At 60.1% G+C, this 25482-nt stretch overlaps 1 protein-coding gene across 1 annotated transcript in view; it reads left to right on the top strand.

Annotated features, from left to right (window-relative positions):
- The first annotated feature begins 430 nt into the window (after positions 1-430).
- Positions 431-25482, top strand: part of UMODL1 (uromodulin like 1) — a 64957-nt gene continuing 39905 nt past the window's right edge. The window contains exons 1-9 of the mRNA XM_076008839.1: positions 431-506; positions 3978-4220; positions 11594-11755; positions 12677-12798; positions 15300-15486; positions 16958-17163; positions 21211-21481; positions 23825-23984; positions 24209-24333. Coding sequence (XP_075864954.1) covers positions 431-506; positions 3978-4220; positions 11594-11755; positions 12677-12798; positions 15300-15486; positions 16958-17163; positions 21211-21481; positions 23825-23984; positions 24209-24333 — 1552 coding nt within the window. The remainder of the gene's footprint in view (positions 507-3977; positions 4221-11593; positions 11756-12676; positions 12799-15299; positions 15487-16957; positions 17164-21210; positions 21482-23824; positions 23985-24208; positions 24334-25482) is intronic.

Genomic DNA, 25482 nt, shown 5'->3' with positions numbered 1-25482 from the left:
GGACCACTTTGATTGGAGGCTGTCTCCCCTGCCAGTGCAGAGCGGGAGGGTGAGAGAACACCTTGTGCTTGACGGGGTCAGCTAGATTTGGGTCTGAAATGTGCTTTCTGCGTAGCCACGAGATGCGGCCCCGGGCTGCTGGGTACTCACCTTTCCTAAGAGATGCCATCTGCTCGGAGCAAGAATAGGCTGCGCCACACAGGTGCCCCCAGGGAGACGGCCGTGGCGGCGGAGGGCGGTGACGAAGCAGGCATAAGGGACTGCTCCCGGGCTCTCCCTCTGAAGCCACTGCCACTGCCAGAGGCGCAGGGAACAGAAGGGCCCTTTCTCCGTCCAGGCCCAGGCGGCTCAGGCCCCTCTGTGCTTCTGCCTGGGAGAGGCCCGGACCTCTGCGGTGGAGACCCAGAGCCCCGCACCGCCAGCGCCCACCATGTGCAGGGCCTTGGGGCTGGCCCTGCTGGCCCTGGTCGGCACCGTGGGCCCCAGCCAGGCCAGCGGCTTCACAGGTGAGGGGCCTGGGCTCGGCATGGGCGATTCTTGGGGAAGGGGCTCCCTGGGAGCAGGTCTTGCGAGGACGGTGCCCTGCTGAGGCCGGCGCAGGCGGGGACACATCTGCCTGGAGAGGTGGCACCTGCTCCTTGCTGCCCTGGCTTTCTCGTGAGCTCACGCAGGAGCAGGCTGCGGTGGCGGTGGGGTGGGAGCACCGTGCAAGCTTCCAGAAAGGAGGCTCCTGGCTCCCCCAGTGTGAATTGCCTGGGGGTCAGTGGGGGGAAACGCAGACTCCTAGTCGGCAGGTCTAGAACTCCGAGTTTCCTCGGGTGATGCAGACCTGGCAGGTCCTTGGACCCTGCTGAGAACAGCGAGCTCCTACGGACTCACAATGAAGGTCTGCTGGACCCTGGTGTACCCAAGTCGTCCCTTACAGATAAGGAAGGGGAGGCCAGCGTGGTTAGGGACCGGCCAGGGGCCACGCTCGCCGAGGGCCGGAGTCCCTGGGGAGTGGCGGGCCGGGCCGGGGACGCCTTGTGAGCAGGGGAGCTGCCAAAACACCTGGGATTCCTGAAGCCCCAGCATCCAGGGAACTGCAAACTTCCTAATCATTTTTCTCTGAAAATCTGACTTATTCAGTTGGAATTTAAAGAGATCCATTCTCTTTCTAAAATCAACTTCATTTTTGTATTAGTTGAAATTATTTTTTTCACCCCAGAAGCAGGATTTTGCTTTAATTGTGATTTTTAAACTTGCTTTTTCCTTTGGAATGGGTAATGTGTAAACCACACTGCTCAACGGGAATATTGGGAAGCTGGAGGGCTCTTGGGGGTACCTCGTGACCCCCTCATTGTGCCAGTGAGGAGCCAGGGCAGAACCTCAGCGATCCCACACCTGTCTGCTCCTGCCATGGAGCCTCGGCGTCTGTGCTGAGTTCTCACTACATTCGTGCCGGGCACTGCCTTGTGGCGTGTGGGGCGTAGCCGCCGTTTTACAGATGACAGGGCCAGGGCACCGGGAGGGCATGGCACCTGCAGGGAACCATGCAGCGGCGTCCATGAGGCTAGCGTGCCTGCCGGCTGGCCCGCCCCAGGACCTTGCCAGTTCCAGACCGTGGCGTTTTCCCGCCCCTGGGCATAGACTCCAGGTCCCGGCCCCTGCAGAGATTCGCTGAGTGGTCGGATCTGCTGAAGGCTTCTTCTCTGGGCTCTGCCAAGAAGCCAGGCTGGGATGGCGTGTGGCCTCGGATAGAGTGGAAAAAGCAAAACAAGACAGACCTCTCCCGAGCTCCACAGGAGATGAGTGTGTGTGTGTGTGTGTGTGTGTGTGCATGAGTGCAGGTGCGTGTGCGTGTGCGTGTGGAGGGCCCGGCTGCGGATCAGCTGGCACTGTGTAATGATCAGCCGGGCCTGGTGGCTCTCTAGAGACCAGGAGCTGTAACCTCTGTTTACGTGGCTGGGTCCCTTCTTAGGTTAAGATGAAAAACAACTTCTAGATCTACCTCTCTAAATTCACGCAGGGCGTCCTTGGGTGTCTGCTTGTCAGCACGGTCACTAAATAGGTGGCCGATTTCTGCCATCCATCATCCAAGTCACGTCTAAGCCCATGGCCGAGCCTCCCTGGGCCCTGCAGCTGACTTCCCCGCCCCACCCCGTATGACCAGGCCCTCCTGCTCCTTTCCAGAGCTTGCTGTACCCGCCCTTGTGCTGAAGGTGGGCAGCAGTCTGTCCCCCTCCCCGGGGGCCCTGCCGAGCCCTGGGGTGACCGGGACACAGCCGGCCCCGGGCAGGGTTGCTGCTCAGGGCACTGTTGCTATGGAGTGAGCCTGCTCTGGGACAAGCGTGGGGTCCCCACCGTCTCTGCAGCCTGTTCCCTCCGCCTGACCCCGAGGGTTGGTTCTGCCCGTTTATCCCCGGGAAAAGGGACAAGCCCCGAGTCTCGCTTTCCGCACAGTGTGGGCTGCCGCGAGGTCTGGGCAGGGAGGCTTCAGCGGTGCCGCCCGGTGTGGCGGTGAGGCAGCCGCGTGTGCACTGCCCCCCCTGCACCTCTGTGTCCCGTCCAGAGTCTGTCCGGCCACTCACCTAGTGAGACAGACCGATAACTCGAGCCCTACCTATCGCCCAGTATCGCCCGGAATGCAAATACTGCGTGTGCGAGCCATTCCTCCGCCCTGCACTGAGGCCCAGCGTGCAGACAGCCCCTGCCAGGTGCTGGGTGGGGGGCGGGAGGGACGCCTTGTGGCCCCTGTGTTGGTGTGCTGGGGCTGCAGGGACAGGGGCGCATGGGCCCGGCGGCTCAAGCAGCAGAAACGTCTCGCAGCTCTGGAGGCTGAGACCCAGGCGGCGCTGGGCTGCTTCCGTCTGCAGCCGTGAGGGAGAATCTGTTCCGGGCTGGTGGCTTCTCGTGGTTGTCAGTGACCTTCAGCGTTCCTTGGCTGATGGACGCGTCACCCCAGTCTCTGCCCTCCTCTCCCAGTGCACGTCTGTCTCCATAGTTCCCCTCTTTATGACGACGCCAGGCACGCCGCATGAGGGCCCACCCCAACGACCTCACTCTAACTCGATGCCTCTGTAGGACCCTGCCTCCAAATAAGGCCGCGTTCTGAGTTTCTGGGGCGGGGCTGGAATGTGATTCCATTTAAAGAAAGCAACAGGCTCCCCGGGGAGGTGGGAGCCCAGGCACTGCATGGTGCAGTCCACGGCAGGGGCCCATGCCAGTCCACTGGCAATGCCGCGGAGCCGGGTCTCGAGAACGAGGGCTGACGTCTGTGCATAGGAGTCAGGCTCCCGCAGGAGCCGTGCGGGGACTGAGAAGGTGAACCCGACACTCGTCCCATGGTGGGCGTGACAGTGCCCTTCTCCTCCCGATGACAGTGATGACAGCCGAGCTGACCTCCATAAACACCTACTTATTCATCTCCCACCTTGTTGAAACAAAAGCTGTCATTGTCATTGCCACCTGCCTGGACCGCATGGGCCTTCAGCAAGTGTCTGTGGTGGGAAGCATTGCGTGTTGCATGTTCACTTCCCACGTGGGGACCTGAGGCCCCCGGACGCTGACCGGCGTGCTTGAGACTCCACGGCCTGTGGAATCGGAAAACGCAGAGCGGGAGAGAGGGAAGATAGGAGAGAGCAGGAGACGGGCCCCCGACTCCTGATTTCCACCCCGTGTTCCCTCCTTGGTCCACAGCGAGACCCCGGCTTCAGCAGGCATGTGCCGGCCCAGGGCGGCACCTCTCTCTTGCCGGTGAAAGAGGGTTTCTCAGCACGCAGGGCTACGCTCTACCCCTGTGGGTCACACCTTGCCGGTGCCCGGGGAGGCGGCGGCCGTGGGCAGGGCCGGGCGGGTCCGAGGAGAGGCCTGAGTGCAGGCCATTCCGCTTCCCTCTTGCAGCCGGACGCCTTTCAGGCCACCGCTCATACTGATTCGAGCCTGGCGCCTTTCTCTGGCCGGTTCCTCAGTGCCCCTCGTTTCTTGCCTCCTCTTAGAAAAAGGCCTCTCCTTGCTGGGCTACCAGCTGTGCAGCCAGCGCGTGACCCGCAGCGTGCAGAGCGTGGAGGTGGTGCAGACGTCCCGCGTGACCTACGAGCCCTGCGGGGGCTGGGTCCCCTGGAGGCGCTGCCCCAAGACGGTTTACAGGACACAGTACGTGGTGGTGGAAGTCCCCGAGACCAGGAACGTGACCGACTGCTGCACGGGCTACGAGCAGCTGGGCCTCTACTGCGTCCTGCGTGAGTCCGGGCGTGTGGCGGGGCGGGGGCGGGCGGGGCAGGCCCCCCGGGGCTCCTGGTGGTGGTCGCTGTGCATGCCCGTCGGTCCCGAACCTGCGAGGTCTGTGAGAACTCTGGCTCCCAGCCCTGAGCCTGCGGGGGGTTGTCTAGAAGGCTCGTCCCCGGCCCCACCCCCAGATTCTTGACTCAGTGGGTCAGGGTGACCTCCAGGACTCAGCTTTCTAACAAGCTCCGGGTGACACTGGTGCTGCTGGTCTGGGGCCCCACTCTGAGAACCTCCGTGGTTCTCAGACTTGATGCTGCATCGAAGGTTGCTGGGCAGTTTTAAAACTGCGGATGCCTGGGTGCCGCCTTCAGAGGCCGGGGCAGGGTTGGTCTGGGGCCGAGCTCGGACATCGGGACTTTTTCATGGGCCCTGAGCTATTCTAACAAGCACCTGAGTTTGAGAACCAGCGTTGCAACCTCTTCTGCAGCTGCGGTCAGACTTTTCTTTTTAAAAACTGCAGCAAAACTCTTTTTCAACCCAAATCCTAATCTGAACCCCGATATGTGAAAGAGCTGGGGGGCCCTGGGCCTCCCACATGCTTGCAGAGCACCCCCACGTCCTCTGGCTTCCTGCAGTTTGGCAGCTGCCGTGGTGTGGGACGCTGGGGGCTGGTTCCCACGGTGACCAGCGTGGTTACGCCAGGGGGGCTCAGAGCTCCATCTCCTGACGTGCGGGAGACTTCGCAGATGGCCCCTTCCAGCGTGCGTGTGGCGTGCATGGGGTGGTGAGTGTTAATGTTGGGTCAACACCAGGTCGAAGGTGAGTTTCTGCACAGGCTTCTAGAAGGTCTGCTTCCCACCCCGCTGTACAGGGGAGGTGGGACAGGTGTGACTCCAATTAGGTGCACGCTGGGGTCGCTGCTAGACGCAGGGCTGCAGTCCCGGAGTGCAGAGAGCACCAGCTCCCCGGTGCCCCGAGGGGGTCCTGAGCCAGGACGCCAGCAGGCTGGGGCACAGACCCCAGAGCAGGGCCACAGGGTGTGGCATCTCGGGTCAGTGCAGGCCTGCAGAGGCTGCGTTGGCTGGGCGCCCTGTCTGTCCTGAGCGTGCCCTCCCCCAGACCCCAGTGGGGCCTCACAGAGGACGGGGCCAGCTGACGTCTGGTGCAGGGGGACAGGCACAGAGCGCCTGGCGGTTCCGGGTTGAGCAAGTATCAGGCCTGACCTTAGGCGTGTTAAAAGGACACCACCATCACAAACGCCACCAACAGAAACCAGGCAGGGTCAGCTGACCGCAGGTGCAGTGGCGGTTCTGTATTCCGGTGGGTTCTCCCCTGGGCCCCTGGCAGGGAGAGGCTGTGCCCTGGCCGTCCTGCCTAGGTGCAGGGTGTCACCAAGGAGACCCTTTCTGTCCCGGAACCCGCAGCGCTCTCCCCTTCCCTGTCTCCTGGAGCCACGCACAGAGGGGCCCGCTGAGCTGCATTGCTGCTCTCAGCCCTGGGAGCAGCCTCCCTCCCTGGGGGTGGGGGTGGGGAGCCCTTAGGACCCCAGGTGCTGGGCCCACCTTGGTAACGAGCAGGTGGGCTTTGCAGTTGGGTCTGTCGGTGGAAGGCCAGAGTCTCCTGCCCCATCCCGTCTTACCTATGAGGGTCACGCTGCTTCTACCTGTTGGCTGTTGCTGGGACCAGTGAGGTCACGTGGCCAAGGTGGGCTGGGGAAGGAGGCCTTGGGGGAGACTGATTGGTGCCACCTCTGCCCCCAGCTCTGCCAGCCACACCAGCGGCCCACAGGACAGCCACTTTCCCTAAGAGAGGCTGCCCTGCAGTGATAAACAGTTAATTTTCCTGGGGGAGGATGGGGCTAAGGCCTCTTCCCTACTACCTGTCTCTCAAGGAACCTGCCACCAGGCAATGCCGCTGGGGGATCAGCCCCACCTGTGGAGCGATGGCGCCTTTGATTAGGGCGTCCCAGGGTGCGAGGAGTCCCGAGGGCGGGGCGGGGGGGGGGGCTACTCAGAGCTGCAGGGAGAGATGAAGGTGGGGCCAGGTTGGGGTGCTGGGAGTGAGGGGACATGTGTGAGCCCTAGGGGCCCCTCGGGACTTAGAAGGGTCAACAGCAGTTGGGGGAAGGCAGACAGGAACCCCGAGGAATGAGGAAGGAAGAGAAGAGCTGGACCGAGGACTCTTCGATCCCTCGGGCACCCAAAGGTCCCGGCTCTGCAGACGGGCACCGGCTGGGACAGGCAGCACCTCTACCATGGTGAGGCCAGGATGGGGGCAGGTTCTCTGACCTCCTGGCAGACTGATTTGGTTTACCAGGCTGCACGTGGGCATGGAGGAGTTTGTGGCATTTGAGGATGGTGGCTGTGGCAATGGTGGGAGGTGGAACATTTCAGGGCACTGAGGACCTCAGGAAGGTCCCTGCCGTGCCAGGGCCGGGCTTGGCTCTGTGGCTGCTGCTGGGGCCCCGGTGAACAGTGTAGAGATCTCTACCAGTGTCACTGTGCAATGAAGAGCGCTCTAGACCACGATCTCAGGCTGAAGGGAGAGGAGAGACCCTTTTCCTTTCAAAGAGCTCCTGCACCTCTCCAAGCCTCCGTATTCATTGCCGAGAAAGGCATGCAAGATCGAAGCAAAGGACAGAGAGAGGGAGAATGTTTGGAAAGAACATATAGATAAAATCTCTGGTGCCGTAAACACATTATTCTAAAGGAATCTAGTTAGTGATATGCAACATATCCATATTGATCTTGGGATTCCCTGTGACTTCTTAAGGCTATCAAGAAAAGGGCCGGGAGGGACATCAGCCACGCCCCTGCATTCCAAAGCCTGCTGTGTGCAGCCGGCTGGTAAGCTCTCATGTCCCAAGTCCTGTTTGCAGGACGGCCAGATTTCCTCCTTTCTCACGGTCCTTTTCCCAGGCCTTTGTGCCTTTTCTAATATCCTCTACAAACCGCGTGACCCCCGGGGGCAGCTGTGGCTCCTGCCAACGCGAGGGCCGGCCGTGAGCGCCTCTCTCCTCCCAACTCTGCGGTCAGAGACATCTCGTCGGTGGCCAGGAAGTGCCCGTGGAGGGTGGGTATTTACACCCCGGGTATTGGCAGCCCCGGCTCATCCAGCCCTGCTCGGCTCTTCCCATCAGAGCCTGAGTGTTTCGTGGAAACGTACTGGGAGACGGCTTGTGACGAGCTGGCTCCGTGGAGAAGCAAGAGGTGGGACGGTCTCAGCGGGTGATCGGCTAAGAACGAATGGAGCGGGGACCGACGTTGGGCACGGCGGACGTCGGGCACGGCCTGGGAATCGGGCAGGAGAGAAGGCAGAGGTGAGGCTGCCTCTAGCGGGTGACGGGCACCTCTGCCACCAGGCGGGCTGGGACTCAGAGTCTCAGCGCCGGCAGCAGAAGACACCAGGCCCTTCCTTCCTTCCTCCTCCACTCAGCCGGCTTCCCAAGAAAGGAGAGAAGCGTGAACACGCACCTGACATCACTTTCAGTCTAAGGGACCTTTTCAACTTTCTACATCCAGCATTCGGAATGCAGTGAAAAGTCATACGTTAAGTTTCTTTTTTTTTTTTTTTTAATACGGTGACAAAAATGAGCTCACAAGCCCTACAAAAAATTCGGAAACGCAGAGAAGAACATGGAGCAGTTACCCCAAAGCCTGGCACCCACGGAAAACCACTGTCTTTATCCAGGGCAGGTGTTTTGTGGAGGAGGGTCACTTTGTTCAGGACTTTCTGTCGTATGGTATTTCCACGTAGCAATTTAACCAGAACATCTCTCACGTCAGTAAATATCACCCCACTGCGTGCCTTAGTGGCCACGCGGCCCTGCGTCACATGGATGTACCAGCTTTTATTAAGCAGCCTCTTGCCACTTAACATGTAGTTGTTTCTAATTTTTCATTATCGTAAATAATGCAGTGATGAACAGTCACGGCACAAACACTGCTATGCACAAGTTGCACAAGTTGGATTGCAGGCTCAGGACAGATTCTGAGAACCGGGGCGGAGACTCCGAGCCAATGTCCCGACTCCAGTGACAGTTCTGGCTCTGCACGGTCTCCCCACGGTGCCAACTCCTTGGCAGCTCTGCCTCGGCGGGCAAGCCCAGGACCCCACTGGGCCAGGAGACTCCCCTGGACTTGCCGTCCCCATAGGCTGATGAGCAGAGGCCCTCGGTGTGAACTTCCTGTCCCGGCCAGGCGGAGGGACGCTGAGCAGAGGAGGGGGTGGGAACGACAGCGCCCAGCCCGGGATGGCTCGGCCAACAGAAGTCTCCATTGTTGTCTCACTGAACCAGGACCAACCGGGTTGCCAAGCGCTGGGCAGCTCCGTTTCACTTTCGGATGGAGCCGGGGAAGGAGGAGGAGGCTTGTGACTTTCTACAAAGTTGGAACCGTTGACAGTCCCCTCAGGGCGCCAGTCGGCTGCCAGATCTGCAGCACGAGGGGGTTCCCAGCAGCCTCCACATTAAGACGAAGAAGAACTTTAACTAGGAAACACCTCTGTTGGGATCAGGCAACCATATTTGGAAGCCAATATTTTTTTTGGAGGGGGGAGGTAGACTGTATTTTCTTCTTATTTAAATAAACCGTTTAGTTTAGAATAGTTCTGGATTTTCAGGAAGTTGCAAAGACAGTGCAGATGGTCCCCTTACCCGCTCCCCGCAGTTGCCCCCGAGGTTGGTGTCTCACACGTCTAGGGTGCGTTTGTCCAGCTAAGGGGGCAACACTGGGCATCCCCGTTCATTGAACGCCACACTTGGTTGGGATGTCACTGCTCTTCCCCCCAACGTCTCTGTGGCCCTGGAGCCACCCCACGTGCAGGGCAGCCCGCTTAGCCTCCCGCCCGGGCGTGCTGCCTGGGAGACGCAGCAGGGACCTACAGGCTCTTGGCAAGGCCCCCGGGGCCTGGTGCGTCCCTCCTCGGCCGCACCGGATGTCCACTTTCAGGCGCCTGAGGCCACTCACTCCCTGCACGGCCATTCCTCTGGGACCCGGAGACATGGGTACAGCCACCCTCGTGACCAGGACATGAAGACAAGGACAGCGTGGAAGAGAGAACTTTCCCGAGGGGAACGTCTACAGCACGACAGGGCGGCCGGTTCTCGGTGGAAGAACACTGGGGTGGGCTCTCCCTGAGTTCAGCGGTCTGTCTGGGCCCGCTCTGCCTTGGCTGATGCCGCTGTCCTTGGTGACGTGTTCCCAACAGAAGCAGGGGCCACCACCCTCTTTCTTGGTGGTGCAGCGTTCTGCAGAGACCTAGGGGACCCAAGAGGACGGCCGTCCCTGGGCCTGCAGCTCCTTGTGGCTTCTGTTCCATGTGGCTGAGCCACGAGTCTCCCCAAGGACTCAGGAGTCTTCCTGTCTTTGTGGGGGTCCGGAGCCAGATTGTCCTCCCGCCTTGGTCGGTTTCTTGGGCCCTGGGGGTCTGCAGCTGTGCTCTCGGCATCCTGTGGGCCGTTCATGGCGGGGGAAGCTGAGGTGCATGAGGGCATGGCCATGTTTGGGTCACACCCCAGGCCGCTGTGTGCACACCGGCAGCTGGCCGGGGTTGGGGGCTGCAGGGCTGGGTGAGCCTTCCCTGGACTCCGATGTTGGGGTCCCGCCTCCCCTCGCACCCCCTCTCTGCTGCCTTCAGCCTCTAGGAGCTCATGGCTTCTCAGCTTCCTTCCGTCCTGGAGGTGGTCCTTTCCTGCCCGGAGCCCCCTCCGCCGTCTCGCCATGGGCGCACGGCACGCTCCCCTGGGATCCGCCCGTGCCGACCAGCGCTGGGCACACTCCCGGTGTCTCCTGTCCCCTGGGGAGCGGTCTCCTCTCTCTGTGCCCTGACGGCTGCACCCTGGAGCCTCACACGATTCCGGCGCTTTCCAACAGCTCGAAACGTCTTCTTGCTCAGGAGCCCCCACGGCCTCCCCAGCAGCCCCTTGTCTCCATGGTGACTCGGCCGCCGAGCCGCCTGCCCCTCCTGTCCTCTCCTCCCTCGGGAGCTCCCTGTGTTCACGCAGAGCACGCCGTGCGGGCCCTGGAGTCGTGTGTCCAGCAGCGGGGGCTGACTGCGGCTGCCCCCCCGGACCACGCTGCTGTGTACCTCCGTAGTGGCGTCTGGCAGACGTGTCAAACTTCACATCTGCTTGGCCACCAGCCTGCGTCCACCAAGGCGGTTCTTCCCGCAGCTTCTGCCCTCGGGATGGAGCCAGCAGGCGCCTGGCCTGGGCCTGGAGGCCTTTGGAAGCGTCTCTTTCTCCTCTGCCCGCCTCCCATCCATCAGCACATCCTCTGGGTGCCTCCACCTACCCACGAGAGTCTGCACATCTCACTGCCTGCACCGCCACCCTGTCCAGCCTCACCACCTCTCGCCTAGATTGTCACCAGAGGTCCCCAGAGTGGCCCCCCACGGGCTGTTTGCAGCCTTCAGAGTAGGCTATGAACGTGCAAGTCAGACTGGCACTGACCCCATGCTCCGGGCAGGACAGCAGAGGGGAAGGCAGACGGCAGAGTGCGGCGAGGGGGGTTCCACGGCGTCGGCTGCAGGTCCCCCGGCTCTGCACATGGGGCCGGGCAGCTCCAGCCCCGGCGGCAACCTGAAGGGCCTGGTAGATAGGACACGGAGCTGGTCAGAGCGATCAGAGGGTCTCCGGTGCACCACAGTGTCCCTGTCACCGCTGGGCGGCTCCAAGCCTCCAGGGCCCACCTCCCACACAGGAAGGGGCTCTCTGTGGCCCAGACCCACCTGCCCCCACTGCGCCCCGCCAGGCCCACAGGCTCCTCCCTCTCCATACTCTCGCCTCCCGGGCGTCAGGGCGGATGTCTGCAGGGCTGCTTGAGTTCCCCCCACCTTGGCAGGTGCACCTCTCTGGGGGGGGGGGGGTCCCTGACCGCCACCTGCCCCGCCCCAGTGAGCCCCCCAGGCTGTCACTGTCTGGCCTGCTGCAGGTCCACCTGCATACCTGTCCCCACCAGAATGTAAGCTTCCTGCAGGCAGAGACTTTGTCTTTGGCTCACTGCTGGGTCCAACAACTGTCGAGTGAGCGAGTGAGCTGTCAGGACTGGAAGCAGCAAGGGCACCTCTACGGGCCAGGTGGAGCTCTTGCACCTGGGCTCCTGAGGCCCAGCAGGAAAGGAGACACCCAGGGCCTCAGCTGAAACTGCCCTGCGGAAAGGACAGTCAGATGAGATTAGATCCAAAGCCAGCGGCCCTGTGGCGGGTCGGGCGGCTGCCCAGGCCTGGAGACGGCTGCCAGCGGGCTGTGCTGGCACCTGCAGGAACCGCAGGCTGAATGCAATGCCAGGAAGCGCCAGGACGCAGTGCCTGCACGCTCGTTGGTTTTGTTTCATTTCGTTTTGTGTTTTAATTGCCAGCATCATTAATTGTGCCGTTTCCCCCTCAGCCCTGAATCGGTCCGGGGAGTTCGCATCGAGACCCGGGGCCTGCCCCACGGCGGGGCCTGAGACGCCCAGCTCCCCGTGCAGCCTGGACACCGACTGCCCCGGACTTCAGAAATGCTGCCCCCGGCCAGGGGGGCGCCGCTGCCTGGTCCCCACGCCCCCAGGTAGGGCTGCAGCAGAGGAGGCCCCCACTCAGCTGTGGTCTGGGGGAGGTGGGAGGAGGGGTTTCTAGGGCTGGATGTCGCTGGGGTCCCCAGGGGGTGCGTGGAGCAGTCTGCTCTTGGCAATGTCGCTGTCAAAGTCTGGCCCCTGACGTCTGGGGGGAAGAGGTGACAGCTGACATTCCTGGTGGAGCAGAGCCCTGAACCGCCCGTTTGCTGGGGAACCCCAGGAGCTCCCAGTGGGGTGGTCGGGGGTGACATGTCGGCAGGGGGAGGGTGAGGCTAGGGGTCCACGGGGGACTGACCAGCCCCCCTGGCAGGTGTGGCCCGGCCTGCATGCCTCCTGCATGGTCTGGAAAGTTCTCTCTAGGCCGGGGGCTGCACCCGGCTAGCCTATATATATGTGTGTGTTTATGTATCATATATAATATTATCATAGCTTTGGTATAATATATAGCAATAAAGTAATAATATAAATAATATCAAGTATCATTATAATATTTACGTTAGCTATACTATTAAACTATAGTTTACAGTATATGTTATATATAATAATATAGCATGTAGTATATGTAGTATTATATGCACCATATTATTATAGTATTTGACATTTATAGTATAAATAAAGTCATGGTATAGTATAAAACAATTTTATGCATCAATATAGCATTACACTGTAATGAGCATTATGGGATATATCTACATCCTGGGTATATCTCTTCAAGGGAAGGCCCACCGCTGTGGGCCCCAGGCCTTTTGACCCTGCCCAGCCCACCTCTGGACTAGAAGTGGGGACGCCTCCCTGCCACTGCTGCAGGGAGGTGGATGCAGGATGGGGCCTCCCATCCCCTGCTCCCACCCCAGTGGACTCCGGCGGCCCTGCCCTGTCCCAGCCCTAACTCACTGGCCTTTGTCCTGGTGCAGCTCCAGGGAGGAACTCGGGGAGCTTCTGGTACAATGTCACCGTGCTGGTGAAAATGGACTTCAAGGACCTGGAGCAAGTGGACCCCGGGCTCCTGAACCACATGCGCCTCCTGTACTCCCTGGTAGGTGAGAAGGAAGGGGGGGCTTCCCCCACGCTCCTCTCCAGGGCAGATGGACCCAGGTGTGGGAGGAGGAAGGGAACTTGGGCTCGGGGATGGGGACGTTCCACAAGTGGCCTCAAAATGATTGACGGTGAACCAAATTTGAGTTCTTAAAAAATTTACCTTCAGAGAGGTGCAGTTTACATGCAATACGATGCACACAGCTGAAGGGCGCAGTGAGGTGAGCTTTGGTGCACACCTGTGAGGACTACCCACCCCTCCACTGCCCTCGCTAACCTCGCTCCCAGAGCCTGGACTTCGAGCTCCTGCTTTATGGAATTCCACACTGTTCTGCAAAGTGCTGAGATGGGACCCTGCAGACGGGGCTCTCTGCGGCGGCCCCGGGGGGCGGGGCAGCTCTGTGTGGCAGGTTCCTGCACCTGGAGGACGGTCAGCAGCTTCCCTGGCTGGACACACAGGGAGTCGGGAACATCCTCCCAGTCGTGACAACCAGAAAGGTCTCCAGACACGGCCCCCTGCCCCCTGGGGCGATGTCACCATGGCTGAGAACTGCTGATGACACAGCTCACTCTTTCTGACTCCTCAGCAGCGACTTCCAACGAGGACATTGTCCCACGTTGGGTCACCACCAGTCTTGGGCTTCCCAGCATGGACAGGGCGGTGCACCCCCTTAGGTGGCCTTCCCTGGGTGGTGTGTGACCTCAGGGCTGGCTTGACAGCCACCTGTGCTCAGAAGGGCCCCGAGCTGGGTTTACTGCTCTGTTGTGCCTGGGAATGTTTAAAACTATCTGAACGAGGGCCCACGTTTTCCTTCTGCGCCTGTTGTAGCTGGTCCTGCCTGCTCTCCGGGTCTTGTGGGTGTGGCCCTCGTGTGCCTGGGTGTCACGGTGTCAGACCCAGACTGTTACTCTGAGTGGTCAGAGTAAGCCTGCCGTGGCAGGCCCCGCGTGAACGGTGCACACAGCAGACTGCTTGGGAGAGATTCTGCAGCCTCGCCTTTGCCCAGAAGCCTCCGTAACTACCCGGCTGGGGGTGACCTCTGCTTCCTCTTAGCTCGTTGAGGGGCTGCCCAGGTGGCCAGTAAGAACCTGGCTGTGGAGCCACAGTGCCTGGCCCTGGTGTACTCAGTCATCATCCGTGTGACCTTGGGCAAGTTACTTAACCTCTCTGTGCCTTGGATACCTCCTCCATCAGATAGAAATAATCATAATCCTCCCTGAGACAGGGGCTGTGAGTTTAAATACAGGTAAAGAGCTTGACAAGGTTCCCGATGGGTGAGGGGAGTGAGAGGCTGCGCTTGCCGGTTCGTTAGACATTGCTGCGTGCTGCCGTGTCTCCTTGTGTGGGGCTTTTGTTTCTCCAGCCAGACTGGCACTGCCCATGAGAGCACCTGCCCGGCCCGGGTTCGGACAGGCTGGTGCCGGGCTCCCGGCTTGTTCCTGCTGCGGAACTCGGGGCTCTGACGGGGCTGGGCTGGTCCTCAGCTGGGGCCCCCCTCCCCCGGGACAGGGACTCCAGCCCACCCCACACCTCCTCTGGGGCTCCCAGTGGGGCCTTGGGGGTTGCTGGCAAGTCTGTTTTGGTGACGCTGGTCTGGCGGTGCAGTCACCGATTTGCCTGGCCTCCCAACGGTTGAGCTTTCAAGATGTTAGGCTGAAATAAAAAGAATCTACATGAAATGAGAAAACAGATTATTTTTTAGACCATGGATTTTGGTCCCTAATTCTCTGACTCTAGTTCTGATTCTCTCTGCCATTAGCTGCAAGAGCCCTGTGGTCGTGTCGAGGGTGGGAGACAGGGGTCTTGGGATGACTGCCGTGTGAGCTCCCTGGGCCCACCGTGACAAAGGACCTCCGACTGGGGGGTCTTAAAACAACAGACATCTATTCTCTCACGGTGCTGGGGGCCGGGAAGTCCAAAGTCGCGGTGTTGGCAGGTCGGTTCCTCCTGAGCACCGGGAGTCCAGGCTCCTCCCGGTGGGCTGCATGTGGCGTCTTCCCATGTCAACACGCATCTTCCTCCCTGCATGGCTGTCTCTGCTTCCCAACGTCCCCTTTTTACAAGGACATCAGCCATATTGGGTTAGGGCCCCCGGTGGCCTTAGAGCCCACCTTAACTAATGACACCTACACTTGCAGTGGCCCCATTTCCAAATAACGTCACATCCTGAGTTACCCGAGGTCAGGACTTCAACATATGAATTGTGTGTGTGCGTGTGTGTGTGCGCACGTGTGTGCGTGTGTGTGTGTGTGTGTGTGTGTGTGTGTGTGTGGTGTGCACAGTCCGGCCCATAACCACCGCTGTTGCAAAGGTGTTTATAATTCTGGTGTGCAGGACTTTCGCTGGCACGATGGCAGGCGCACAAATATCATAGCGGTTCCGTTGTCTGGAGCCAGACGGAGCATGCACAGTTCATTTCAGCTTCTCCGGCCCTCGGCCTCCCGTCTGTCTGACGGGAAGGGGGGCCTCCACCGTATGACCCTCTGACTCTGGTTTCACAGGTCACCAGTGCGCTGCAGCCGCTGGGCTCCACGGTCCACCACCTGCACTCGGCCGGCGGGGACACCTCCACCACCGTGTCGCGGCTGCTGCTGGGCCTGCCGCGGCTGTTGCCCGTGGCCAAGGTCTCTGCCATGCTGGACGACGTCGTGAGGCGGGTGTATGAAGTGATCCGCGTCCAGGTGCAAGGTTGTGCTCCCCTCGTCGTCCTGCCATTGGGGGCGGCTTCCGGGAGGCCCCCACAGCCAGGCCAGTCCTTTTACCCCTAACGCAGGTTTCCGTCCCGGGGGGAGGAATGTTAGGTGTGTTAATCCCACAGGCGTGGGTGGTTTGACCCATGTCGAGGTCGTCCTGCAAACTCTGAGTCCCCAGCAAACTCCGAGTCCCCAGGCTCAGATTCCAGAACTTTCTTTGCACACATCCCTTCTCCTTGCTCCTTCCCACCTGCCTCCCCCAGGCAGGTACCAGGTCCGAATCCCAGAGCAACACACAGTAGCCTATGTCTTCGGTTCTTTGGGTTCCTGAACTTCCCCCTCTGCCTCCTTCCCGCCTGGCCGGGACGCCCTGTGCCTGGGAGGCCCTTTCAGCAGGTTTGCTGGGAGCTGAACTTGCGTGTAACCCCTGGGGCTACATGCATGTGTGTGTGTGTGTGTGGGGGGTGCTCTTGGTGAAGCTTCTTGCCTGACTCTGAAGGTGGCGTATGGCAATGCCAGGGCTGGAGCCCGTGGCAGCTCTAGTGGTTGCAGGCATCCCCCCTCAGATCCACGGATGCTCTAAACCCAGCTGTGTTGCTCTAGTGCCAATAAGCAAGTGCTCACCTTGTCATCCGTTCTGTCACTGTCCCCATGCCGGAGGTGGCAGGAGTGCATCTGTACGTGAGAAAGGGGGTCTGTTACTGGTGGCCAAGAGGGAGAACCCACGCCACAGGGAACGGGGGTGTCTCAGTGAGAGGCTGCTAGAAAGAACCGATTATAGGACGTGGGTTTTGACTGATTGGTTTGGGGGCTAAGGCAGTGGGATTCTGTTAGATTGGGTGCTGTCGGAAAGTGGGCGTGATTCTATGATTGGGCAGCTCAATAAATCTTCCCTACAGGGAGGGAGAAGTTGCAGGAAGATAAGCTATCTTTTTTTTTTTTTTTTTTGGTGGGTTACAGTCTTTTTTTTTTTTAATTTCACCATATAATGCGGGAGTACAAATGTTAAGGTTACATATATTGCCTATGCCTCCCCTCCCCCCCATAAGCTATCATTGGTAAAGACCTAATAATGACTCATTTTGGCCAAGAGGAGAGGGCCGGTGTTTTGTGGGTGACACGTGAGCTCATTCCTGTCTTAGGTGACATCACGCAGTGGCCTTGTGTGCGGCTGGCCTCTGGCTGGGAGTGCCAGGCCCAGCCTCGGGACGCGGGGTCGGGGGAGGGGCTCTGGTCTCTTTGCACGGACATAGCCCGTGCACGTGATCCACCCTTGGGGCAGGATGTCTGGGCCCCTTTGTTGCACGCCCTGGCGGGGGCCGCTGCTGGGACGGAGTCCGAGCTCTAGGAGGCAGGGCTTCCGCGGGCCCCTCCCCGAGCACCGCCCCGCGCACTCCCTCGGCTCACGTGGGCGAAACCACGCCTGCCGCTGTGCTAAGTGCTCCTGCCTGCTCTCCTTTCGACAGACGTGAATGAATGCTTCTACGACGCGCTCAATGCCTGCTCTGCAGGAGAGCTGTGTGCAAACCTGGAGGGCTCGTACCGGTGCCTCCCTGCCCAGGAGTCTCCGACCTCGGTGGCATCCCAGGAGCCGGACCACACGAGTGACGGTAATGACTGGGCGCTCCGGATGACGAGGGGACGGCCTAAGGGACCTTTGCAAGGCGAGATGGTGCGTGGACCGTCTCAGAGCGGTCCGCTCTTGCATTCATCCTTCCATCTAGCCGTGCTTGTTTATGTGCCATTCCCCGTGCCGGACGCTGGCAACTGCACCGGGCGAGAGAGGAGAGCGTGGTCTCCGCCTGTGCGATTGATCGTTTAAATGCAGACGTTCCGGCGAGTGAAGTGGCGTGATTAATGCTTGCACTGGGACCACAGGGACAAGCCGGGACTGTCCTTGGCATTGTGGGGTCAACCTGGATGGCATCAGAGAATGCTGGGTGTCAGGGGGACGCCGTGAAGGGAGTGCCTGGCTCTGGCCAAGTTGTCGGGGGGCAGGGGCCCCAGGCATGCACCCTGTTCTGGCCCCCGGGATGGGCTTCTGCCACCAAGGGGCTTCGAGTAAGAAAATGCTGGATAATTTGCCAGGCAGGAAAGTGCTGTGAAGACGGTGAACAGAGTGCAGGGTCTGGGGTGCAGGCGGTGACGCAGGGAGGTGGGCTCAGGCAACATCTTGGAGACGGAACCTTTGGGACCTACTGATTGATTCGGTGAGGAAAAGGAAAGGAAAATTAGAAAGGTTCCAGATGTCTTTTTATTTTGTAACATTTCATTGCCAACACTCAAGAATGCAGACGTCTTGACTGAGCGGTGAATAGACGGTGTCCCCCTGCAGGGGCGGGAAGACGGGGCTGTCACCACCGTCACTGTTGAGTGGCCGTGGGAGCTGAGACGGAGCTGGACGGGGTGGACGCCGGACGCTGCCCAAGCTGGACGCTGATGCGGAGCTGGGAGGCAGGGCCGGGCTGCGCCTGGGCATCAGGGTCATCCACACGGCGGGGGGTCAGGGGGAGCCCCTGAAAGTAGGGGCGTGGTTGAGAGGAGGGAAGAGGGCCTTGGCCTGCGTCAAGGGACCCCGGTAGTCAGAGGTCAGCACAGGGGGCGGGAACGCAGCAGCAAGGGCAGGACAGGAGGGCCCCGAGGTCCAGAGCGTGAGCTGTGTGGCCAGCTGGGGAGGGCCGTGCACGGGTGACAGGGTGCGGGCAGGTGGCTGTCGGCACTGTGGGGGCAGTGTGGCCCTTTGGAAGAGAGGTGGGGAAGGAACCGTAGGCATGGCTTAAGGGGCAGTTGGAGGAGAGAAAGAAGGGGCAGCAATGGGAGTCTTATGGAGGTTTCACTGTGAAGAACCTCAGAGAACAAGAGCCCAACCCAGAGTGGGTGTGGACTCCCAGGAGGGTCTTTCTAAAGACACCTGGCCCGAAAACGTATTTGTGCACTGACGCTGATGACGGAGAGATCCCGGCTGACTCCTGGCTCCTGGAGCCCACCTAGTGTGTAGCAGGTGCCCAGCCTGCAGGGCCGTGTGCAGGTGGCCAGCCTGCAGGGCCGTGTGCAGGTGGCCAGCCTGCAGGGCCGTGTGCAGGTGTCCAGGCTGCAGGTGCAGGCTGCTGGGTGGCAGGAAGCTGCACACGGCCTGGCTGCTGGGGTGTGCGCAGGAGATGGGCAGGTGGAATTTTCCACTTGAGGACAGGATGTCGACCTTGCGGGTGGGGTTGGGGTCCTGCTGCATTCATTCATCCACTCGCTCACGTCATGCAGCACTTTCAGTGAGTGCCTGAGATGTGCCAGCCACTGTCCTAGGTGGGACTCGACAGTGTCCAAGAGCCGTTGCTCCCGGGACTCACATTTCAGTGAGAACGGATGACAGAGACGTGGACAATTGGGAATCTGGAGAGGGTGGTCAGGATACAAAGGAAATGTCACAGGGAAGTGCAGGGCAGGGGGAGGGTGGGGTGCTGCCAGGTGTCAGGGCCAGGCCAGGTCCCGGGGGCAGGGTGAGCGGGGCAGAGACCCTCGCAGAGGGGGCGAGTGGACGGGGGCTGCAGCACCAGCACTCATGGGAGAAGCAAGAGGGTGCTGGGATGAATGATGGCCCCAAAGACATCCGAGTCCTCATTCAGGACCTGTGACTGTGTTCCCCGACCTAGCAAAACGGACTCTGCAGAAGGGACTGAGCTGAGGGTCTCGAGATGGGGAGGTTGTCCCGGATAATCGGGGTGGCCCAATGTAACGACCACAGAGGCCCTTGTAAGAGGAGGCGGGAGGGTCAGAGGCGAGGAGCGGAAGGAGGGTGGACGTGGAGGTCCAGGGGAGAAGGCGCAGCGCTGCGGCTTTGCAGGTGGCGGAGGGGCGGGAGCCCAGGGGTGCAGGTGGGTGCTGGAAGCAGGAGGAGGCGGGACAGGGACGGTCCCTGCAGGCTCCTGGGGGACGAAGCCCCGGCCCCGGCTTGACTGCAGAGAGTGTAGATCCGTGTTGCTAGAAGCCGAAGGAGCTTGTGGTCGTTTGTTGCAGCGGCCACCGTGAGTAGCGAGAGACCCAGTTCCGGGCCTCAGAGGCCGGGCTGGAGGAGGGGGCAGAGACAGGCGGGGCCAGCTGGGCCACAGCCTGCGGCCACGGGAGGCCACGGGGCGAGCAACTCCACTGCAGAGCCCTGTGGGCTCGTGTAAACAGACAGGAGAGCACAACGGACCGTAGCGATTTCCGTCTCCATCCCCCATGATTTCGAAATCGCCTCGCTGCAGCCTCCGCCGTCACTGTGGAGTTTCAGAGCGCTTCTCTACCAGATGATAAAAGCCAAAACCATGGCGCCGTCATCACTCCTCACAGAAGCCAGCCATGCCACGATGCCATGGAATACCCAGCCTGTTGACATGCCTAATTCTCCCTCCACAGTCATTTATTCCAGCAGTTTGTTAGAGCCGGCGTGTAAACGGGGTCCCCGATTAGCCACGCCATCTTCCCGGCTATTTTCCTTTTTTAATCTGGAGGTTTCTCCTCCGTCTCTCGTTTTGCCTCTTGGAATCGTTGGGGAGTCTGGCTCCTGCCGCCCAGTGGGCTCCTGGGGCTGGGGTTGGTGACGGCGTCCCTGGGGTGTCAGTTACCACGGCCGTCTTCCCGTCACGGTGCCTGGACGCCCTGGAATCTGCGAGGGCGACGGTGCCCTGCACGGGGCGTGTCCAGGCGTGTCCAGTGCACAGGACAGAGCACACCGCCTCCCCTAGACACAGTCGTCAAAACCTCGGCACCCTGGATGGTGGCAAAGCAACAGGCGGCCGGTCCTGCGGCCCCTCCACCCTGTCCAGCCCGTCCTCGCCTGCCCCTTCCTGCCCCCAGGGCAGCTCTGGTGCCCGGGAAGCCCGGGACTCGCGGAGTTGGCTTCTGGACAGCCCCGGCTGGCTCTGTCGCCATTTACAGGGGGGAGGCGTGGGGCATCGTTCCCAGTTTCCCTGAGGGATCTCGCTCCCGTGGCCGGCTGTGACCAGCTGTGGCCGCTGCCTCAAGAGCGCACCCTCGCTGGCCGAATCCCCTCCCCTGCGTCGCCCCCCACTCCCCGGGTTTCCCAGATAACGTACCTGCAGCAGACCCTCGTCTAGGTGCGCTCCGGCTGCTGGCTGGAGAACAGGCTGGGGGGCCGTGGCAGAGACACTAAATCCACCAGCTGATTCCTGGGTGACAGACGTCCTCTGAGTTCCCGTGCAAGTGTGCCCAGCGGAGAGGCTGCGTTTCCCTCCTGCCCTCGCAAGTACGGAGGCCGCGCCCCCGGGCTGTAGCCACGAGACACGGCTGTAGCCACGAGGCAGGGCCGTAGCCACGAGACACGGCTGTAGCCATGCACCCCGGCTGTAGCCAGGAGACATGGCAGTAGCCATGCGCCCCGGCTGTAGCCAGGAGACACGGCAGTAGCCATGCGCCCTGGCTGTAGCCGAGAGACAGGGCGGAGCGTTCTGTGGGGCTGAGGGAGACTGCTCAGGTCAGGGACTCCAAGCCCTGCTGGGAATGTTCTGGGGACAGGAATGTGACGGCCAAGGCCCCGTGCGCCATCTGGACCAGGAGGTGGCCTGAGGACGAGTGAGCCCGGACTGTGGCAGGGAGGGACAGAGGCGGCCGCAGCCGTGGCTGAGGATCGCAGACGTTCTCTGCGTGAGGGAGGCACCCGGGGGCTTTGGCCCCTGTCACTTGGGGTCGTCTGTTCTGACTGATTCTGGCTGACACGGGGCAGGGGTCCCTGGGAGCCGGCGGCACAGTGGGCCTGGGGGCAGACGGGGGCCTGCCCAAGCAGCAGGGCGTGGGCATTGGTGCCAACCGCAGCGGAGCGTTGGCAGCAGGGCCCACACCCGACTCAGGGAGCTGCCGTGTCCTTGTCAACCATCAGGAAACGGGACAGCCCTTCTTCCCACTTCACGGTGGCTGCCTTGCTTGGGGACAGGACTTCCACGGATTCGGAGCCTCCTCTCAAACACTTCGCCTGGACGGCGGACGCAGCGACTTATGTTTGGCCACTGAGCCTCTCGTTTGCCAATCTGGGATTAGCTGCATTACTTTAGCGACATTCTAGCAACGATGGAAGGATAAGTCGCCTCCTGTCCCGGAGTCCAGCAGTTTCAGCTGTCCCTTCTTCCCTCCCAGGCTTTTCCCTTGTGCAAACCCTGCTGTGCATGGAATTCTGTGTCCCCGTTTCTTAGCTCACCATTCTGGGACGCAACATATCCAAGAAGCAACCTGCCTTCACCAGTGTAATGCTAGGTGGTTGAATAATAGTGATATTCTGAGCAATGATCAATGCTCTGAGCTGTTTCCCTCGGGTGTGTGGGGTGGTGCATTTAGGCTGAACTTTAGCAGTCTAGAACTTGAACATAGTGACATGGTTATCGAGAACCATTAGATCCAGTTTGAATTAATTAATAATCTAATTTGCACGTTCCTTTCCCTTTAAAGGGACCCGACAGTGAGGACTCACCCCACCCTGGCTCGTAATATCACAGGTAGGAGGTGCCCGGCTCTTTACACGCGCTGAGCTCTGCTCTGTGCACTTCGTGGGTGTCGCCTCATTTAATTCTCAGAACAACTCCACCTGGCAGCTGGTCATCAATCTCATTTCTCAGAGGAGGAAACTGAGGCAAAGGAAGGGAACTTTCTTGCACAAGGTCCCAAAGCTGATTCTGTGCAGACACCTACAGGCACCAGGCCGTTAATTACTCGCTGTCCGACCCTGTCCTGTGCCCGTGGTCCCCAGGCGCACTCCGGCGGGGCCATCCCTGAGACCGTGGGTGGTCTATCCCCGCCGGGTTCCGGTTCCCCAGTGGCTGCCGTCTGTCACGGTGCTCCAAGGGAACCGCTGGACCTGTGCCACCCGGCCACACCTGTCCTCCCTCCCCCAGCACCCAGGATCGGGAGTCAGCAGCGATTGAGAGGAGTGGAGCGATTTTCTTTGACGCTGCGGAACCCGACCTGGGTTCTTATTGGACGTTAGGTTCTTATTTGCGGACGGACTCTTCTCGCCATCCCCCAGGGGCGAGGGGCGGAGGGAGTGGGCGGGTTCCCGGAGTCCGCAGTGGAGGGGTCCGGGGCCCAATCGCTCCCGCCGGAATGTTCTACCAGCTCGCATCAGAAGGAAGCTTCGTGGGGGAAGGGGCCTTGCCTTCTGCTCACTGGCAGACGGGCCCCAGTACTTGGCGAACAGGAGACACTGAAGAGGCGTCTGTCGGATGGACGCGTGGGAAGAGAAGTTTGAGTGGGCCATCCCTTGGGTCTCCAGGCAACGCCCAGCCGGGCTCCGGCAGCCCGCACCCCCACCCCGGCAGCTCGTGGCCTCAGGGCCTGGTCAGAACCCGGCACCTCCCTCCACACAGGTGCCCCCGGAGCTTTGCTCAGAGCTGTCTGTGGATTTCCTGTGGCCTCCAGGGTGAGACTGTTGTCCCGATAGTAAGAACAGAAGGTTAGAAGGCAGCTGTTTTCACTCTGGTCCGCCATCTGAAAAGATTATCAGACTCGCCTTACAGTCAGGCCTGTCCCCAGCACGAAGAGTTGCAGGATTGCATCAGGATAAAAGGCCGCCCGGCCGACTGCTGATCACGAGCGGGGAAAGCTGCACAGCCTGGCTTCCCTTCTAATAGCGCAGGAGGGACAAGGCCAGCGTCTGCAGATCAGATATTCCGAGTGAATTCCAATTGCCTATTGCTACAGGGAACAGCATGTGTTTCAGATTTAGAAGCTAATATAAATGAGCAATCTGCTGGAGTGGCTGAGGCACAAGCCCTTGGAAAATACAGCGCAGATCTCAGATACTTTTCTGGTGAAATTAGTCACCTAATTAATGACACACGGGCCGTGTGACACACGGGCAGCTGGGTTCTTGCACAAGCCAGAGACCGTAAGAAATATGGCACCGCCTGCGCTCTGTGCTCTGGGAGCGAGTTCTGCTTTTAGGAAGGACTGAAACTGTCTTCACGGTCATCCTAACGACCTCTGACGTGACCCCCCAGCAGGATTTTTCACCACTCGATACTCAGCATCCTGGCTCAAGTCCTCAGCGGCTCTGCCTTGCTAAGGCTCAGGTGTCCAGCTGGCAGGGACTCCAGCCCGGCACCACGAGATTGTGGGGAAAAGGCCTTTCCTGCTGGGCGGAGGGGTCAGGGCTGCCCAGGAGATCCTCGGGCCTGGCCTCGTAGACCAGAGTCCAGCTTGACCCACACGCACGTGAAGTCCCGGATGTAGGCTCCCAGCCGTGGGTGGCGGGGGCTTGACCAGGGCTCCGGAGTTTCTGAGTTTCAGGTTATCCGCGTTGCCGCTGCCCTCGGGTCACACACAGTCAAGACGTGAGTGTCATCTTCTAGGGTCACAGCTTAAGGGGGACATTGAGAAGCCAAAGGGTGTCCTGGCTGATGAAGGACTGAAAACCCAGTCGCGGGGGCCCACCCTGGAAGGGAGAGGGGCCGGGGTAGAAGAGCACTTCCGGGTTTTCCAATATCCCAAGGTCTGTCCGATGGAAGAGGGGTGGGCGTCAGTGTGTCAAGAGTCTGTGAATTTCACAGTGCAAAGGAAACCGCTCCAGCAGGCCGCGGCGTCCGTCAGCCGCGGGAATGGCCGCCTCGAAAGCCGGTTAAAGGAGGGCTGGGAGATGTGTGAGTTTCCCGGGGCTTCCCTAACAAATTGCCACAAACTCTGGGGGGATGGGGGGGCTCAAAACAACGGAAGTGTGATTTCTCACGGTCCTGAAGACGAGAAGCCCAGAATAGGTGCCACGGGGCCCAAATCAGGGTGTGGGCAGGACCAGGCGTGCTCTGCGGGCTGCAGGAGGACCCTTCCCCGCCCTCCCCGCCCGCCCACTTGCTGCGGCTGCAAGGTCCGTGGGGTGTGGCCCCGTTGCTCCAACCTGCGAGGCCAACAACCCCGACGTCCTGTCTGTCCCTCTCCACATGGCCTGCTCCTGTGTGCGAGTGTGACAATCCCCCCACCCCCACCAATTCTCTATTTTTTCTTTTAAACCACACACTGTCCTGATACCGACTCCCTTATAAGGACGTTTGTGATGCATTTAGGGCCACCTGGCCAATCCAGGCTAATCTTTCCATCTCAAGGTTCTTCTCTTAATCACATCTGCAAAGAGCGCTTTTCCAAAGCAGGTCACATTCACAGGTGCCGGGAACTAGGACCCGGTGTCTTTGGAGGTCATTTTCAGCCTACTGCCCGAGGTAGGACGACCTAGCGGTAGAGCAGGTGACCTTGGTCATGCGCTGTCACTCAGCTTTGCCACTGATTGCCTACCTGTCCTTCCTGGGTCTCAGGTTCAGCCTCTGTAAAATGGGGATGTTATTAGTAGAAGAATCTATTACCTGGGATTGGCGTAAGGAGTAACTGGGATTATGTGTTGGGTGTACGAAGCGGGGAGTTCATTCATCGCACCTGCCGCTCCGACGCAGGTGCGCCGGCTGGGGCGCTGTGGGCGTGGACTCGCTTTTGTTTCCTCAGTGTCCATGGCGATGCCAGGTGCATAGTATTGATAGACGATCCGTAAACGTCGAGCCACATGAGGTTGCCGCTGCAGTTGGTCAGAAATAGTCCAATATGGGCGATCTCAAATGTCTCCAGGTAATAAATTGGAGAAAGAGCCACACGAACGTTCAGCGGTAGCATTATCCTCGCGGGGAATTCATTTCTTTGGATCAGAAGGGGTCCTCTTCCTCCAAATGTTCACTATCTCTCTTAGCTGGGGAAGCCGCTGAGGCCAGCTTCTGTGGATGCCTCGGAGGGTTCCGGAGCCTTTGAAATGCCAGGTTTGCATTTCCTCCATCCAATGGTCTAAGGACCCGCTGGCACCTTAAAGAGTGAATGCATGTTATTAAAGGAGGTAATGCATGCATTGCCATCCCCGACACCTTCTCACACCCCCCCTGAACGCCAACCCTCTGCCTTCTTTTCCAATACTTGGGGCACCCTTTTAGTTTTAATTCCACTCAGCTCGGAAGCACCCCTTACGGAATGTGCCTCTAAA

Source organism: Microcebus murinus, chromosome 1, assembly GCF_040939455.1.
Source record: "Microcebus murinus isolate Inina chromosome 1, M.murinus_Inina_mat1.0, whole genome shotgun sequence".
Taxonomy (NCBI): domain Eukaryota; kingdom Metazoa; phylum Chordata; class Mammalia; order Primates; family Cheirogaleidae; genus Microcebus; species Microcebus murinus.
The sequence above is the reverse complement of the archived record's forward strand: the minus strand, read 5'-3'. Positions and strand labels throughout refer to the sequence as shown.